Here is a 17,938-nt window from a genome sequence, read left to right on the forward strand (position 1 = left end):
GAGCTAGGAAACTTCGGCCCAATATCCTTCTGCGCAGACCCAGAAATTAGCAACTGTTGCTGCACTAGAAATGCTAAGAATGACCCTCTATGATGCTCAGAATCGCCTGAAAATGCAGCTATAGCTTCTCCCAAAAATACTCATCTAAACCTAGAAAGGAATTTGCCCCAAACCAACCACCCGGAAAACCCACAAAATGGTGCAATTATCGGCTAAATAATAAAACGTACTACTGGACAAAAAGGGATTTCTGGCTTGAATACTGCCCGGAAAATTCTGCAAATTTAACCCTGGACTCCTCTCAACAAACCCACAAAAACCCAAAAAGGGTTTTGGCTAATTCCGACCTTCCAAAATTGCTCTATTTTGGCACTACGCCCTCTTGAACAAAGACTATGTCCCCTAGTGATGAAATCTGCTGAAATCCTCCTTATTTCTCCTCAATCTGCAATAGGAATGATAAAGGAAGTTTTCCTAGATGTTGGGGAGAAGTCTCACATCAAATCCCAACACAAGATAGCTGAAATCAACTCCACAGAAATGTTGTCCAGTGACCCCCTGCGTAGGCCCTAGGAAGATAAATTCGTTCATCTCAAAGGCAACAGTCTCCAACCTAAAATTCTCCACAAAGTTTAGTCTTCCCCTGGAGCAGCTTCTCTAAATTTCTCCCAGCAAACACCCCCTGGAAAATAGCTGAAATAAGTGGCACGAGTTCCTCTATTGTGTCCTCCCTGGAGCACGAAATAGCTGAGGGGAATGGTTGAAAGATTCTCCCAAAATTCCACAAGCCTCCCTTCAAATGTAACAACAAATTTACCACCCTAGGGTGGCAATCGACGTTAACCGAAAGAAGGGTGAGTTCTCCCCTTGGAGAACTCTGTGCTAAACAACACTTGTGACTCAGTTGAACAGCTTGAGCAACAATGTGTAAATGTCAAATTGTCAAAGGTGCCAATTGTTGCCCCCAACCTTCTATTTATAATTGTTGCCTTACTTTTCCTTGTGGGTCCCTCCAAATATTTCGACCTCCCTTCACTAGCAATTCAATTTTCTCCCAAGTGGTGCGTATTAGCAAAATATTTTTTTATTCTCCTAAGTCCCATATGCCAAAAATTTCTCCAATGTTCAAGTTACAAAATTGTGCTATGCTTAGCACCTCCTCAATAAACACCATTAACTCCCTTAGATGAAAAATCAAAATTGGGGACATTACAATTCTCCCCACCAAAAATTGCTTGTCCCCAAGTAATGCCTGAACAAACTCCCTCTTTGATTTTGGATTCCCACTGTCACTGCAACTTCACCTGGGTCCCAAATGTGCCATTGGATCGTCCTTGATCTCTGTATTGTCCTATAGTGAAGGAGACCCTCGATACCAGGATCCCAAGCTAACCTGATCAACGTGAAGCACCCATTGCTCCACTCACCATCCTGCCAGATATAGGTGTTAGAAGCCCTCTGTCTACTGCCAATATGTAGAGCATCTCGACGATGTAAAACTTTGTCCAAATCCTCATGAAGCTTCCCTACCGAGTAGTCCATCTCATGCACTCTGATTGTGGGCCCCTGAAGATACAACCCACTCCCTATGCAAATGAAGTCTCCCTTACATGAGCTCCTCCTAAAATCCTCCATTTGGGCAACCTTCCATGCTGATGAAGTCCCGCACGCCATCTATGCATCACTGAAGCCTGATGGAAGATTTGGATGATCCTCCCCTGTAGAAACCAACTCACCTCTATGGATAGTTGAACTGTGAAGTACTGTGATGGCAGGGTCCCATGTCCATCATAGCAAGAAACTGTATTTCTAACCCCACAACACCCTGGTCATCACTCATTGCCTAGCATGCTCGTACCAGAGTGTCCTCTCCCATATCTCTTGGCCATAATCTATGTGATGATCAAGGCTAGGCCCAACCTGCCAAAGCGACTCAACAATGCCAGTGCCTACCACTCCATGGCAAGCCCTAATCCTGAGCAACAATCTGCCTCGCCCTATGGTGAGGGCTTCGGTGATCCCCCATGTGTTTGCTTGTGAATGAACCAGTTCGCCTGTTATCTTGACCATGCTCACTAAGGAGTGGAGTATCCCACCAATCCACTTGATCCCTAGATCCCATAACCAGACTGGAGGTCCACAACCCCCAATCCTCTTTGCCTACTGTTGTGTTATAGTGCTAGCTGTCGGGACCCCTTTGTGCCCCGTCTCTTTCTCTTGTAGGTATCCAATAGGTAGACACTGAGCATCAAGAACTTGTGCCACAAATAACCAACTTCCTTGCGCCTGCCAAATCACGCAACAATATTTGGTATTCTAGCTCCTAATGATTTGCCCGTGTATTGCCAGAAACCTAGGCATCATCCTACCATAAAGGACTACCATTCCTTGCACCTCATGCTCACCTAACGCCTCGAGCTGTCCAACTAAAAAAGCAACATGCAAGTCCCTCTCGGTCACCTCCCCAAGTGTGAGCCCAGGGGTGGAACATATGCTACCTCAACAATCAACCACGCCATCCCTAAGCATGTATCTGTCAACTCGTGCACCTACCAAGTATCTCAACTGGAGAATCTCCTCCCGGCTCATGACATGCGGTGTCTCATCCAACTGCCTAGGGTGAGCCTCCCATGCCCTACTACTCAAATGGTGAGTGTCAAGGGGCCACAACCAAACATTCTACGACTGTAAGCAAAACTAGAGGATGATGGGTGGGTATGTCCCAAAGAGTATGATCAAGAATCTGTTGGAATACTCAAGAGTAATCTTGTGAACGACCCTCTCTCCGCCTCAGATCTACTGATAATCCCCTGGAAGCCCTGTCCCCACTAAACATTGTGTCTCCAGATGCTTAACAATGTCCTCATCGATCCTAGGTGAGCTGCATCCAATGGTACACCTAATGCCCTTGTCCATAGGCCTCCTTGGAGGCGACGCTCCAAGAGCCTGCTGCGCCACACCATGCGTCACTGCATACCACCAAGAAGCATCACACTCCTCAACATGCCACTGTATGTCGCAGCCTGTCCTTGTACACTTCTGGATACCCTAGGCTATGACTATACCATCCTCTACTGTCCTGTGTCCTGCCCGTGTCGCTGCACCTATCACTCCCTGCATGTACTGAATGTGATGTGAGGTACTCCTACTCCTCATCGCAGTCCAACATACTATGGCACAACCCCATGCGTCTCCATGCCCATCTACAGACCACTGCTCCACGCCTGATGCTCCTACCTATCCCCGGATGTGATTCACTCTAGAGAGTCAACATGTATATTTGGTTGTTTGTCATTGAGACTTCACCTCCTTTGACGATATATGTGATATATGGTACCTCATGATTAAAAAGGAAAGGACTTGTAATAGGGATTCTGTGAATGATTGCATCTCTTTTGAAGACCCTCGATGACAAGTTGATTATTTTTCTTGGTTTCCCTAAGATACCCCTGGATTCAACTTCCTTTCCTTTCCAAAAAATTTCAAGAAAAGTTCTTGCAAATTAAAAGCCACTGTACCCAATGATTGTAACCATTGGACTCCTAGTACAACATCAACACCACCCATTGGAATGGAAAGCATTGGACTATTCAGTACATATTGCCCCATGGTTAACTTGATATTATGGCACTTTCTAGAGCAATTTATAGTGCCTCCATTTGCAACCATCACTTGACGCTCTGGTGCTAGATATATGAAGCAATTCACTTCCTTGACTACCTTACAATGAATAAAATTATGGGTACTACCCGAATCAATCAACACTATTACCTTTTATTTGAAGTTTTATTGATGATGTCATGTTTGGGATTTTGGTATGATCGGGAAAACCTAACTTGTTAAGGTTGAATGATAAGGTCTAGAATCCCGAACCTTTGAAGTTTTGGTAATTTTTGGCTTTGCTATGTTCCTATATTGAAACCCTAACACATTAGGGTTTGGTGGAATGTGTAAGCAAGACCCTTATAATGTCTTAGAAATGATTTCCTTGGTATGTGTGTGTTTGTGTGATCAAACCCTACTCTAATCAAGTTTGTTGTATGTCTAACTCTTATTGATATTTTGTAAGTTGGATTTGACTATCACATGATATGAAATACCTTTGCGTGATGATGAAACCCTAGGTATATATAGATATATCCTTTTGGTCGAAACCTTAGCTTGGTCTAGGTCAGTATATGTTTAATGTATTAATGTTGTCTGACATATGATATGCTTATGCATGATAATGAATTTCTAGATACATGTGTTGACCTAGTTATTGATGGTCATAAGTATTAGGATTTAATATAAGTCCTTATCTAAGATTCTAGGATGATGATATTTGGAAATCTAAGTTTTTGCAGGTAAACCCTAGTAATAGGTAAATTCTCTAGTATGTGTGATATAACAAACTGAGATCTATATATGGATGATTGTTGAGATTGTGAAAATGAAAGTCTGGAGTTTTGGAGTTAAACCTTAATGGAAGTGAAAAATCTCTGATGAATGATGACAATGTGATAATTTGAGATTTGTGTAAGATTGTTGAAATCTGAGTTTTGGTTGAAATTAATGTTTGATTGAAAATCTAGTGTTTCCAACTAACCTTAGTGGAAGTTGGTCATGCTAATGACTAAGCTATGATTGGTTTTGATTGATTTTCTTGTATGAAATCTAGGGTTTGTATGAGACCCTAGTGGAAAGTCTAACATACGAATTCTAAAAGTTGTTAGATACCTTGTATATTTATATTTGTTTGAATTGTTTCTAGGGTTTGCTATATGTTGTAGTAGGGTATGTTACCCCTTTGAAAGAAACATTGAAGCCCTAGATGGAATGAAAGTTGTTATGAAATAGTCTAGGGTTTATGACAAAGTCCCTAGCAAGATGTTGAAGAGTATATGTCTCTTGTTTGTAATCAAGTTTGGGTATCTGATATGTATAAAATGCTTTAGTGATTCTGATATGGCTAACTTCATGCTTCTATAGATTTAGTTGTACTTGCTATCTTAGTGTTGTAGGTACGCAATCTTCAATATGGTGAAGATGCTCGTTAATATGATAAGCATGATGAGGATGATGATAACTCTGATGAAATGGTTGGAAGCCATGAAAAATTCTCGGATAAAGAAAAGAAGAAGCATATCTCCTTGAGGAAGCCTAGGGATCTCCCTAAGATTAAGAGGGAATCTGGATAAAGAGTTGCTCCCTGGTTGAGAGGGAGGGCATAGCTTGGTTTTGGTTGAAGAATGAATTTTGGAGGATATGTTGTTGCATGAGAAGTAGGAAAGGAAAAGTATGATTGAGGAATCTTCTATCATAGATTTAGTTGATAGTTCTACTATGAAAATTTGAGAAGCAACATCAAGACCCCGAAGGTTTGTATTTTATTATCTACATATGAAAGTATATTATTGATTGGGGTTGTGTTTGTACAGGTGAATCTCTCGAAGGTTTTGATAGCATGCTGGTTACCAATCAGTTTGACTGGGAGAGATTGGTTTTCCTTGATCTGTTGGATCTAGGGATGTTGAGGCTTTGTGAGTGAAGCATTGCTTGGGAGGACAGTTGGCCGACACTTTGTGTTGATGTCTAGGTCCCGAAGTTGGAAAGGCATTGTTGATTATAGAGCTCTGTTTTTGGATATACACCTAGATCCTTGGGTTGGTGGTTAGCAAGTAAGCCTGATGGTACCTAGAGAGGTTGAAAGCTTGAGTCCATCTTATTCCCACCTGGATAGATTGCCTTGGTCAAGAATCTAGTCCATGGCATTGCGGTGCCTAAATTGCTGATAGACCAATGGATAGATTGCCCTGGTAAAGAATCTAGTCCATGACATTGCGATGTGACCCTTTGTTGCAGGAAACGTGGGGTAGGAGGGCGTTTCCGTACGGAAACGGGTACGGAACGCTGAAACGCGTTTGGTACGGCCCTGAAATGCGTTTCAGGCCGTACTGCCACGTTTCACGAAACTGAAACGTGGCTAGTACGGCCTGAAACGCGTTTCAGGGCCGTACGACCCACGTTTCAGCATTTACTTGTGTTTTTTTTAATTTGTTTTCTAATCTATTCTTACGTTAGCCTAGTGACTTCTAGTTGCTTCCAGATGCCTGTCTAAAGTTATAAAAGTGAACTTTTACCCTAGTGTTGATATGTAGTTCATGGTAATGTTAAATTCTTAAAGTAAAAGTGATGTTCTCCTTTATTTTTCATTTTCATCCTTTTACTTAAATTTTTAACATTACCATGAAATGACTCAGGATGTTTGAGAGTGGTTTTGCCCTCACTGGATTTCATATGAAGAAAGTAGAATTTTAGATCTCACTCAAAATCCAGCAGACTTATCTGTTTTTCAGGATTTCAGGATTGGGGGGATTGCAATGTTTCCATTGGATTTTATCATGTACTAGGGTATGAAACTTGTATTTAATCGAGAGAACAAAGCCTTCTATGCAGAGGAGACTCCCAATAATCAAGAGAATGTAGGGTACTAAGGTATGAAACTTCTATTTAATCAAGAGCACTATGGTCATTCGACTATGTAGGAGGAGACTCCCAATCAAGCACGAGACAAAAAATTAGAAATTTCTAGTGGCTGATTTTAGATATTTCTATTTTCATTATGTGATTATTCATGAGTAAATGTCAAGTAAATTTAGATACTTATAGTTTATGCATTGACAATTGACAATTTTATCATAATGTAATAAATTAGAATGTATCATATATGCTTTATGATTGCACATATTTCTTAAATGTCCTAATATATATATATATATATATATATATATATATATATATTCACGTTTCCCCGTTTCCAAAATTTGGGGAGGTCACGTTTCGTATCGCTTCCCGTTTTGGAAACTCGTACCCGTTTCCCTGTTTCGTGCAACCTTGGTGATGTCTAAAGTTCTTCATTTTTCATATCGTTTGAGATCTTCCATTGTATTTGTATATGATGAAGACTTCCCTAGTTAAGAGGGAGTGTTGAAAAATGTAACTAGGTTTGGTCTTCATTTCATGTTTTTGAGTCATCTTGTAATGTACTTTTCAAAAGAATAAAGAAAATAAATTATTATTATTATTGTGACTTATTAAAGCATGGGTTTCATGCTTGGGTCACCATGTTTTAGGTCAAAGTCCCCATTGAGGACTTCTAGGATATATTTTGAGTCAATAGAGTCATTGTACTTTTAAAGAGACCCTTCTTGGGCTTATGAATCATGTAAAAAGGTTAAGTATTGAGTCAAATATGATTTATGTATCCTCCACACAAAGTCGGCCTAGAAGAGATCAAGTTGGCCTAAGGACACTAATTTGACCTGACATGGAGCCTATAAATACAAGCAAATCGAATTCATTTGGAGCACACTCTCTCACAAGAAGTTCGATATCTCTTGAAGTTGGGAAAAGTGAAAAGTATGAAGCCGGGAAGCCAAAAGAAGTGTGAGTTGGGTGGAGTCTAAGGAGAAGAAGAAAATCGAAATTTTGGTGCCTCTCTCTCTCTGTTGTGTGCCCTAGATTGGGAGATCAAAATCTTCCAAGTTTCATTGTGCTGAAAGCTGCCTGATGCCAGAAGTTGCTGCCTAGTTGAAGTTGCTAGAAAGGAGGTCAAAATTCCGAGAGGTTGACTTGGTGTGGAGGGAAGATCTAGTCTTTGTCTAGGGTGAAGAGTCTCAAAGAATACTATTGAAAGGAAGAATTTCTTGACTGGGCTTTCCCCTCGAGGGGGGCTTTGCCTTGGCATAGTGCCTACATCTGGTGTCTATTGTTCATGTGCTGCTGCTTTGGTAATTGCTTGATGAACTAAAAGAAAGAATATATAAAGAATCGTAATAACAAGAAACATCACAAGTAATTATCAAGAATAAGAGAATCTTTTTGCCTTTTTGATTTTCTAACACATGTGCATCATCATCTTTGTATGGTTGGGGCACGAGCAATCATAATGTGGTGTTGAAGAATCCCATGGCATGGGAATCAATGCTCTGTTGTGGAGGAGGCCATGGCTCTCAACGCTTCACCCTACAAGTGCCATCATGACCCTCTAGAGGGCTTTGGATCTCGTATAAGGAGGCCAAGCCCAAGATGAAGAGTATAAGATCCAATGTGTCTCATCACCTTCCAATAGAACAATTCATTAGTGCAATTGAGTAAACAAGCTTGCAAACCAGGGTAGAGTGGACACTTCATAGTGGCATGCCCTTCTAAATGGACTTTAGAAAGTACAAGTGTTTCCTTGCTCAAGAAGAAAGGTTAATAAATGACCCTATTAGCTGTTTCAACCTCTAAGGCAATGTTGCTTAGGAGTGGGAGCAGGAGCGGGGAGCGGGAGCAATCATTTTCAGAAGCTCCCGGTTTGGGAGCGAATCTGGGAGCGATTTTTAATATATATATATATATATATATATTTTATATTTTTTAATTTTTGATACATATATGTCAACAAAAACATGTAGAATGATGAATTAGACATAAAAAACATAAAAAAACATAGATTGATCATTGAACCATATCACATCAATCATCTAGAAATTATAATCGTCATCAACCATGTCCACAAGTTAGTAAAATACATATTACAACTGCAACATATTGAGTCTTGTCAATCATGATTCATCAAATTCAATCTTAAAGTTTCAACTTCAAGCTTTCAAAATTGAAAATTCAATAACATTTATCATCATTGATCACCAAAGTTGTACTTGAAAGCTAAGTTTAACCATTACAAGAAGTAATATCTTAGATATTTCTAAGTCCTAACTTTTAACTGTTAACATGAAATGAAATGTTATAAATTTATAAAATGAAACATGAATAATGAAATGAAATGAAACAACTTTAGTCTTTCACGAAGCATCATATTCATAATTCACAATCATTACCAATGAGTTATAATTACCAAGGCCCAACTTCAAACTTCAAATTTTCATTGTCACAGTGATATATTGTTTACAAAAAATATCATTATGATATGAAAGAGTCAAGAGTCAAGAGTCAAGAGTCAAGGACTCAAAACTCAACAGTTATGAAAACTAAAGTCTAATAGAAACTAAAAAAGACAAGTAAACTGTAAATCTACATGTGGCCCTTTCCACGAGAGTCTCCAGGAGTATAAGCAGGTCGTGGTGGTCTTCTAGGAGTCTCCCGCACAGACCGACGGCTAGAACTAGAACCTCCACGTGAGGGTGTAGATGGAGGTGGCGACAACAAAGGAACAAGACTCGGACCTCGAGCACTGCTATTTGATGGTGGAGGTGGAGGTGGCATGGTTGCTGCAGCTGCTTCATCTTCATCCCTTACAAGTTCCTCTTCTAGTTCTTCAAGATGTATAATGCCATCCTCCAAATTGTCATCCTCTGGTGATTGTCCCAAATTTTATATGTGGGATCCTCATAAGCCCGATCACAGTAATGACTCAACAACCTCAAGTTGTAGTGCACATAAACCAAGCTTTCTGCTCGGTTTTCATTGAGTCTGTTTCATTTCACATTATGTATGTAGCTGTAGGTGCTCCAACACCTCTCTGCAGAAGAAGTATTTACAACCTGTGAAAGAACTTTTTTTGCCAATTTTGGCAAAAGTCCCTGGCCGCCATATGTTTCCCACCATGTGAGAGTATCAAATCTATCTCTGTCATCCATTGCATGGAAGTGACCATACAAACCAGTGCCACTGAAGTATTTGCCTATTTCAAGGCACACAGCTGCACATTCCTTCCTGTCAGGTATCAACTTTTCTAATGCTTACAAATATCCACTAGTTACCTCTGGATCTAAATGGGGTTTGGTCCTAATCCCACCCCCTAGTGCAGGTTGGCCCAACCAAGATGTAGAGTAGTATTTTGGCGTAAGGATATATGCCAAGCAATGTAGTGGAAGATTAAGTCTATTCCACCATTCACACACACAATTGTGAATCAGTTTGTACAAGTTGGGATCTCTGTTATGAACAATATCTTTTATTTGCCCCAACATGGTATCCATCTGCATACACCTCGCCAATCATTGGTTTGTCTGTATCTGCAAACCGAATCATGTGATAAATGGGCTTGGTGAAATCCAATACTTGCCTCACACTTGTCCAAAACTGACCATCAAGAGCGGCCTCCTCCACCAGTTCAAAACCTCGCCTGTTAGCTGCATTTGTAGCCCTTTCCTTTAATACCTGCCAATGTGGACTTGATACCATGCTAGCCAATGACTCTCTTACCTTCAAAAGGTGCCTGAAGGTGAGGTAATAGCTACCAAATCTGGTCTTCGCAATCTTCAACAACTCCAATCTCGAGTGACTGCGGAAAAGGCCATGGGTATTGCTATGATTTGTAATAAATTTTATCATTTGCTTGCCTTTCTTGTACAAATCAACAATCTATTTGTATTGTGCATTTTTGTTCTTGACAACATCATGCATCAGAAGGTTCAATGTGTGAACCAAACATCCAGGCCAAAATATGTTGGGGTATTTATCCTCAATAGTTGCTCCTGCTGCCTTACAATTAGGAGCATTATCAGTGATGACTTGGATGACATTGTATGGCCCAATACGGTTAATTATTTCAAGTAATGCTTCTGCAATGTTGATGGCGGTCTTGAACTTGTCTGAGTAATCATGTGCAGTTAGAAAGATGGGACCACTAACAGACACAGCAAGAACACTTATCAATGGCTTGCCTTTTACATTTGCCCATCCATCAGATACAATGGACACCCCATGGTCAGTGCAAGAACTTGTCATTCTATTCAAAGAATGTGATAGTTTTGCTTTTTCATGATCAAGGCCAACGGTTCTTACCTTGTCATACCCAGGGCTCTTGTATCCTTTAGGGGAATCATTTATGGCATAAACCATTTCGTGCCAATAAGGTGAGCGAAGAACATTGAATGGTATCCCACATGCATAGAGAAACCTGTAAACCTTTGAATCCACATCATTCCTACACTCCTCATCAAGGAAATCTGATATGGTTCTACGCCTTAAAGCTGATGACCCTGTGCCTCCATATCCACTGCCTTGGGAGGATGCTGAAGGAGTTCTTTGTGATTGTGAGCTTGGTTCAAAGAAACCCCTTGATTTTTTTGATTTGTATTGGGCTTCCTCCTCTTCCCTTATGTATTTGGCTTTATCCGCTGCTGACAACGCTGGACAAGTTTTGATTCCTATTTGTTTGTCTCCATCCCATGGCCTTTTCCTGCAGAGGTGTCTTCTAGCACGGGTGTATGAACCTGTGTAATCATTGTTGCAATGGGGGCAATGAAATTTATTGGTTCCACCCCCTCTTCCTGTTTCAGCCCTGTTAACATATTGCCACAATGGGGTTTGGTCTTGTTTAGTTTTTTGAGGGTCATGTTCACCCTCCTCCAGCTCCTCCTCACCGGGGCTTTCATCAATTCGACTTTCTCCAGCTTCTTCATCCCCCTCTTCAATTTGGCCCCTCCGTTTCCTACTCTCCAACACCATAATAACCATAAAAGGGACCAAGAAGAGGAAAATGCCAAGAAATATAGCCAGGTCCATGGTGTTTGATATTTGTAGGATTTTGAATCTACAAATTAATTTAATTTATTTAGATTAATAAATTTAATTTATTAATCTAATTTAGATTCATGATTTTTAAACTAAATAAGGTTAATAAACTAAATAAATTAAATTAAACTAACTAAACTAACTAAATTACTAAGTTACTTACCTCTTTGCAGGCTTGCTCCTTGCTCCTCGGCGCTTGCTCCTCGCTCCTTTGCTCTTGCTCTCCAACTCTTCTCAACTCATTCAAGTGATAATGAAATGTTTTTTGGCCCATTGGGCTTTTAAAACAATTTAAAAAAAAATTGATAATTTTTTGGGGTCTGCGGATTTTTTTTCTGTCGGAACGCTCCCGGAGCGATTTTTTAAAGGTCGGGAGCGATCGCTCCCAGGTTTTAAATTTCGCTTCGGGAGCGATGCTCCCAACAACGCTCCCAAAATTGGCAGGGAGCGAAGTTTTTTTTGTCGGGAGCGCGTTCGGGAGCGATTTCGGAAGCGCGCTCCCGACCTGCTCCCGAGCCCCTCCCGCCCGGAGCGCGGATTGGGAGCGGGTTCAAAGGGGGGGGCTCCCCCGCAACTTTGCTTTAAGGGAATGACAGGTCCATGGTACGTCCGTCAAATGACAAGTGTCATGTGAAATGATGGTGGCACGAAATGGAGCAGCAAGGAAGGCTCCAAGCCACATGCCATGGTACAAAGGCAGCTAGAATGAGGGATGCCCACACATGGGTGTATAGATGTAGGAGGGAGCAATTGTGGTACATGAGTTACTCTAGCCTTTGTTTTTCCACCCTTCTTCATATGCATTTTTCCTTTTATTGATTTTTCTTTCTTTTAACTGCTTAGGGCTCCAGGAAATGAGAGCATGATGTGTATGATATAGTAGTGATTACCCCCTTAAGTTTGGACAGTTCATTGCCCACTAGAGGTTGGAACAATCATGGGTTCCTTAATGGTGCAGGGGGCTCACAGAGGGGCCTTAGGAATCAGGGTGATAGCCATAATGATAAGGGGTAGAGCTCATGTTTGGCTTTTGCCCACGTGCTAATTTTTTTGTCTCAGCCATCTTTTGCATTTTATGGTACAATTCCTGTTGTAAGTGGCCAAGTAATACTTTTAACTTTCTTTTTAGCTACATCAACCTCTGGAGCATCATTCCAGGCTCGACCCAAAGTGTGAACAAGGGGAAGGGGAGACTAACTCCTTGTGGGCCCAATGGACAAATGTGGACTTGGATGGGAAAAGTGTGAAAAGGGGTTATAATGAGTGTTGGGGAGTGATATATATGGTGTTGGGAAGTAGGACCATGCAACCAAAATCGGGTTTTCCCATGTAATGCAACTTCTAAAGCTAGTAGTCAATAAAGGAGATCCCACTCAATGTTACCAGACTCGGAATCGGCAATAAATCGGCGAGGCAAAAGAGCGAAGAGTTTTAATCGGATCGGGAAAAAATCGGCAAAAAATCGAGAATACTTATGAAAAATAGTTCCAACAATTTTTTTGAGATCTTATGAAAAATACTTATGATAAAGTGGGAGTGAATTTTTTTGATAAAAAATCTTGAGCTTTTTGTTTGAAACATGTGATATTAATAAGTCATAGTATTGGCCCATAGTATTGTAACAAAATCTATTTACACATTAAAAATCTCTATAATAAAGTAAAACTGAAACTCCATGATTAAAAAATTTGTTCTTGTAATTTTTTAATTTTAACCCATATAGATATATAATAAAATAAGTTAGAGTTATCATAGATTAATGGTTATCTTTACTAACTATTTCATTTGATTTGTATGATTGACGCTAGTGATTTGACCTTAAAAACATTAAATTAAATAAAGTAAAAGCTGATATCTTCTATGAGACAAAAGCTCACACAAGTTGCTGTTAAGACGGGACAACCTGGCCAACTTGCATTTACAAACTCTCGCTTGACCCAATTTTGAGTGGTTTACAAAGACGACACAGATAACGCTGACGAGAACCCGACAAAGCAACTCAGTCACACAATGCCTTCCGTTCACCCCTAAATAAATATACGTTAAATGTGTAACAGTACAACCAGAGATATCTAGCAGAACTGGGTGTAGCTATAGCAATGCAATTTCATCATCGTCAATCAAAATATCTAGCGTGGAGCGTGATCATCGATCGAATATTTAGCGGAATCTCGCGGCTTCTACGATGATTGATTCTATAACCTAGGGTTTCCAATTTCTGTAACGGTCTTTCACTTCTGAATCACTACGTTTCTCCCTTCCTGAAAAAAATATAAAATTAGCAGTGCTTCTGTTCCAGGAATGCTGCGTTGGCTTATCTGATATTTTATTCTAATTGTTGCCAATCTTCGTTACAGTTATACAGATGATGAGCAATGGTAAAGAGCAGCCGCTAACTCAATTTGCACCTGCTGCTTTCCACGACCATTGCAACCTGGAGAAAAAAGAAAACGCGGAATCGGCAAAATCGAAATAATCGCCAGACGCGGATTTGACTCGCAGAGATTCGACTCGGATCTTTTCACCGCCGACCCGAGTATGACTCGCGATTAATCGCCAAAATCGGCGATTCCTGTTTCACTGATCCCACTCAACCAGTATACAAGATTAACCACCAAGTTGGGACAAAAGAGTACAGACTAAGCCCATTCTTTCCACTGAATCCCCCCACTAAACTATGTCCAAAATGTCCAAGGAAAGCAAACAAAAGTACCCAGTTACATAATGAAAAGCCATACCTTCAAGATCGGAAGGCCCACCTTCAACATATGATCATAATAGATGGGCGAGGGCACACAATGCCTGGCTCAGGTGGCAGAGAGTGGTGGCATATTGAGCTACTGGTGGCTGCAAGGGGTTGCTGGCTGTCGGCTGAAGACAAATCTAGGAGAAAAATTCTCCTATAGGGGTCACCCACTAGTGCTGGGTATCACAACCTTTAAGAAGGTTAAAATCATGGTGGGCTATATTTCTCATCACAACATGGGAAATCATTGTTTTTTATTTAAACGGCATGGTCCAATTTTTCCCCAAAATTGTGATTTTGACTTGGTGATTTTTTGTTTCGGGGTTTCCATTGTGAAAATTCACTATGTTGGCAATAAATAGCCAATTGTTTCATCTATACTATTACCTGTTGATATTGTGACCTCAATCAAGTCAAAGTAACCAGTGTCTGTTATGCAGTAATCATATGTGTGCATGTTTATATTACCTGCATTTATTTCACTAAGAACATTGTTTCTGTGATTTGGCGTGTATGATTGTCTTACATAGCAGGGTTGCTATAGTGTGGTATGATAGATGGAAAGGAATAAAGTGAAAAGGATAAACAAGAAAGATGGTCTAATTAATGGCTACAAGCTGAGCCACATCGACCTGCAAACTCTACAATATATATGCTATAAGGAGCCAAGGCCTGCAGCCTGTGGCAATCGTAATTGCAAGTTAGGCCAAGGTTACCTTTTGACCAATTGTATATGGAAGCTATACACGTGTGCACAGACATTAGTTTGTGACCACCAACCATGCAAATATGAAAAAGGATAGTACTTCTTGTTGGTACAAAATAAGCAATTATATGTGAAATTCATTTGCTCTTCCTTGTGCCAACATTAATGTCTTGTAGCACTGTTTATTGTTGGCCTGTATGCCATGACCCTTATGAGACCATAAGGATCATGGCATGTAAAACCCACATCCCATACCATGTTGTCCCAAATGGATCATTCCTTCCAAACCAATAGATTGAGCCTGCAACGAGAAAAATTGGGTTATAAATGAATGTCTGTATCTATATTCACTTCAGAGAGTTCTAATTAATTTCTTCTCTGCAGGGAAACTTTTGCACTCCAATAGCTGGCATCTATAAACTAGTTTGGGATAATTCGTATTCAACCTTTTATAAGAAGGTTTACTTCTTGTCCTCTTACGTGAACTTTGTGATATTTCAAGTTAAATATTGATGTTGATGCTTTTAATTATTTATGTTGACATGAATTCTCCTTTGGCTCAGAGCTTGCGTTATAAAGTGGATTCCGTACCGCCAGTTATTGACACAACACAATTGGACGCATCAAATGAAGGAATGATTTTGGATGCAAATTAAAATGATGTCTTTACAAAAATGCAGCTATATTATCTTTAGAGTTGAGCGATTCGATGCCTAACCTCATCTTGGCATAATTTCAAAACTTTGATCAATCAGTAAAACAAGGTGGTATCTCAAGCCTTAGAGACATAGAAATGCAATTTATAATTTGGCTCTGGTATTTGGCTCGGGCACAAATTCTTTCTGGTAGATTTCTCATTGAAGTGGATCATAAGTGAAATATCTCAACTTATCAAGGGCTGAAACTTATTTTTCAGATGGTATCGCTCAGTTGTACAATTGTTTGTTGCATTGTGCTTGCCCTGTTACTTAAATTCAAGGGCATAACTACAGTGCAATACTAGAATAATAATTTATTTGATTTTTCTTTTCTTTCATGTGGAACGTTGCCCAGTAAGCTTTGCAGGGTTTGTAATATGAAAGGTACCTGATCCACATGCGTATTGTGCATCTGATTTTTGTGTCCTGTACATTGGACATTAATGCACCTGGCTAACTATGGATTTAACCAAATATTGCAGCCATTTCCGTAGCAAGCATATATATATATATCTATATCTATATATATATATATATATATATATATATATATATATATATATATATACACACTTGTAGTAATCAATAAATATCAACTGATTATTAGTTGTAGTGCATGGGATTACTTGTCTTTTGACATAATTTATAGTTGTGCTTAGAATGACAAATGATTAAAGGTTACAACTTACTAGCATAGTGCAACACAAGAATTTTTGTTATGAATAAAATATATATAAAAATAATACAAATAATATAAATAATAATAATAATAATGAATCATGATTAATTAACTAATAATTAGTATTGAAGAGGCATGTCTCTATGGACATGACCCTTTGTGAAAATGGTACTTTCCTAGCTCTATATGCATGGGACTCTCAATTGTAATTGTTATCTCATACCTTTTGTACATTTCTTATATAATATATTGTCCTATCATGGATATTTATATATTTCATATCTTTTGAGTATATTATTGTGTTTATGAACTTTGTTTGCAACATTGGTATCAATGTTTGATTCTCGAGCCACTCAACCGCTACACAAAGCTAGTTTGATCTGGCCTTTGGCCATCAACCTTACACCGATGTTGTTGTTGTTGTGATTAAAGCGTTGTGCTACATAGAGTTTGGAGTTTCTCCATTTCGCTGTCAGGCCTTTATCCATTGATTATATATATATATCTGTTTGTGTGTGTGTTAATTTTAGGTATGTTCTAGGCTTAGAGCAAATTTACTTTAATTTTCCATATTAGCTCAATATTAATTCCAGATTAGCAGTCACATTTAGCATGATAGTAAAATGCAGATAGAACATAAACATAAATTGCAGAAGACAAGCCAAGACAAGAGGACACAAGATGTGGCGCCAGCCAGGGACAAACCCCAATGTGGGGAAACCCTTGATCAATTCTTCTTATATGTTCTTCAATAGTTCAGCAGAGAGAGAGATGATAGTACATATACATCAAAAGTCAACCTTTTGGCTTATCTAAATAAGAGCAGAGATCTTCTCTAAGAAGATGGCATATGAGGTAGCTGATCTGAGCTCGGGTGAAGACATACAACTTCCATTTATCCAAGGTGACTCCATCACCATGCTGCACCTCACTATGCTGCACCGAATCATCATGTTGGACATCATTCCTATGCTGCACACATCATATTATTGCACCTTATCATCATGCTGCACCTCCCTGTATTGCATCATCATGTTGTACCTCACTGTGCCCATCATGCTTATTCTACACTTCATCACTATGCCCATCATGCTGCAACATTTATCATCATACTACTGCATCCTACTAGCTACACTCATGCTGCTACAATATAATGTTGTTGCATCCATCACATCATGCTCCACCCCTTTGGGGTATTCAACACTCCATGTTAACCCAACACGTGGCTCCACATGCTGTTCGGAATTTGATCCATTTGGTCAATATCCTTGACCCAACGCATCTCTAACACTGCTTCAAATTTGCTTGTCACTTTGTTGTTCTTGACTGTTCTGGTTAGGGCACTTGGGCATATTGCTGCAACCCTAAACTCCTCTCAACAGTCCTCAAACAACCCTTCAAAACTGCGGATTAGGCAAGGAGAGATGCTCCTCCTCCATGCTGAAGGTAAGGGCTCAAGATAGCCCTCAAATCTGCCCACACTAGATTTGCTGTAGTGGTATGGCATGTGGCCTATCACACAACACTACTGCTGTTCACGACACCCTCTAACAATGGTACAACCCATCCGTTAGCCTATAAACAAGCTAGCGTTCAACTCC

General features: G+C 39.8%; 1 protein-coding gene across 2 annotated transcripts in view; it reads left to right on the forward strand.

Annotated features, from left to right (window-relative positions):
- LOC149158982 (retinal-binding protein) overlaps positions 1–15,996 on the forward strand; it is a 271,407-nt gene extending 255,411 nt beyond the window's left edge. For both annotated transcript variants that reach the window (XM_089436385.1, XM_089436384.1), the window contains 2 exons: positions 15,345–15,419; positions 15,524–15,996. In XM_089436385.1, coding sequence (XP_089292511.1) covers positions 15,345–15,419; positions 15,524–15,616 — 168 coding nt within the window. In that variant the 3' untranslated portion in view covers positions 15,617–15,996. The remainder of the gene's footprint in view (positions 1–15,344; positions 15,420–15,523) is intronic.
- Positions 15,997–17,938: the final 1,942 nt, after the last annotated feature.

This window comes from Pinus tabuliformis, chromosome 5_2 (genome assembly GCF_031772625.1).
Source record: "Pinus tabuliformis cultivar Carrire ecotype Pingquan chromosome 5_2, CPIR1, whole genome shotgun sequence".
Lineage (NCBI taxonomy): Eukaryota > Viridiplantae > Streptophyta > Pinopsida > Pinales > Pinaceae > Pinus > Pinus tabuliformis.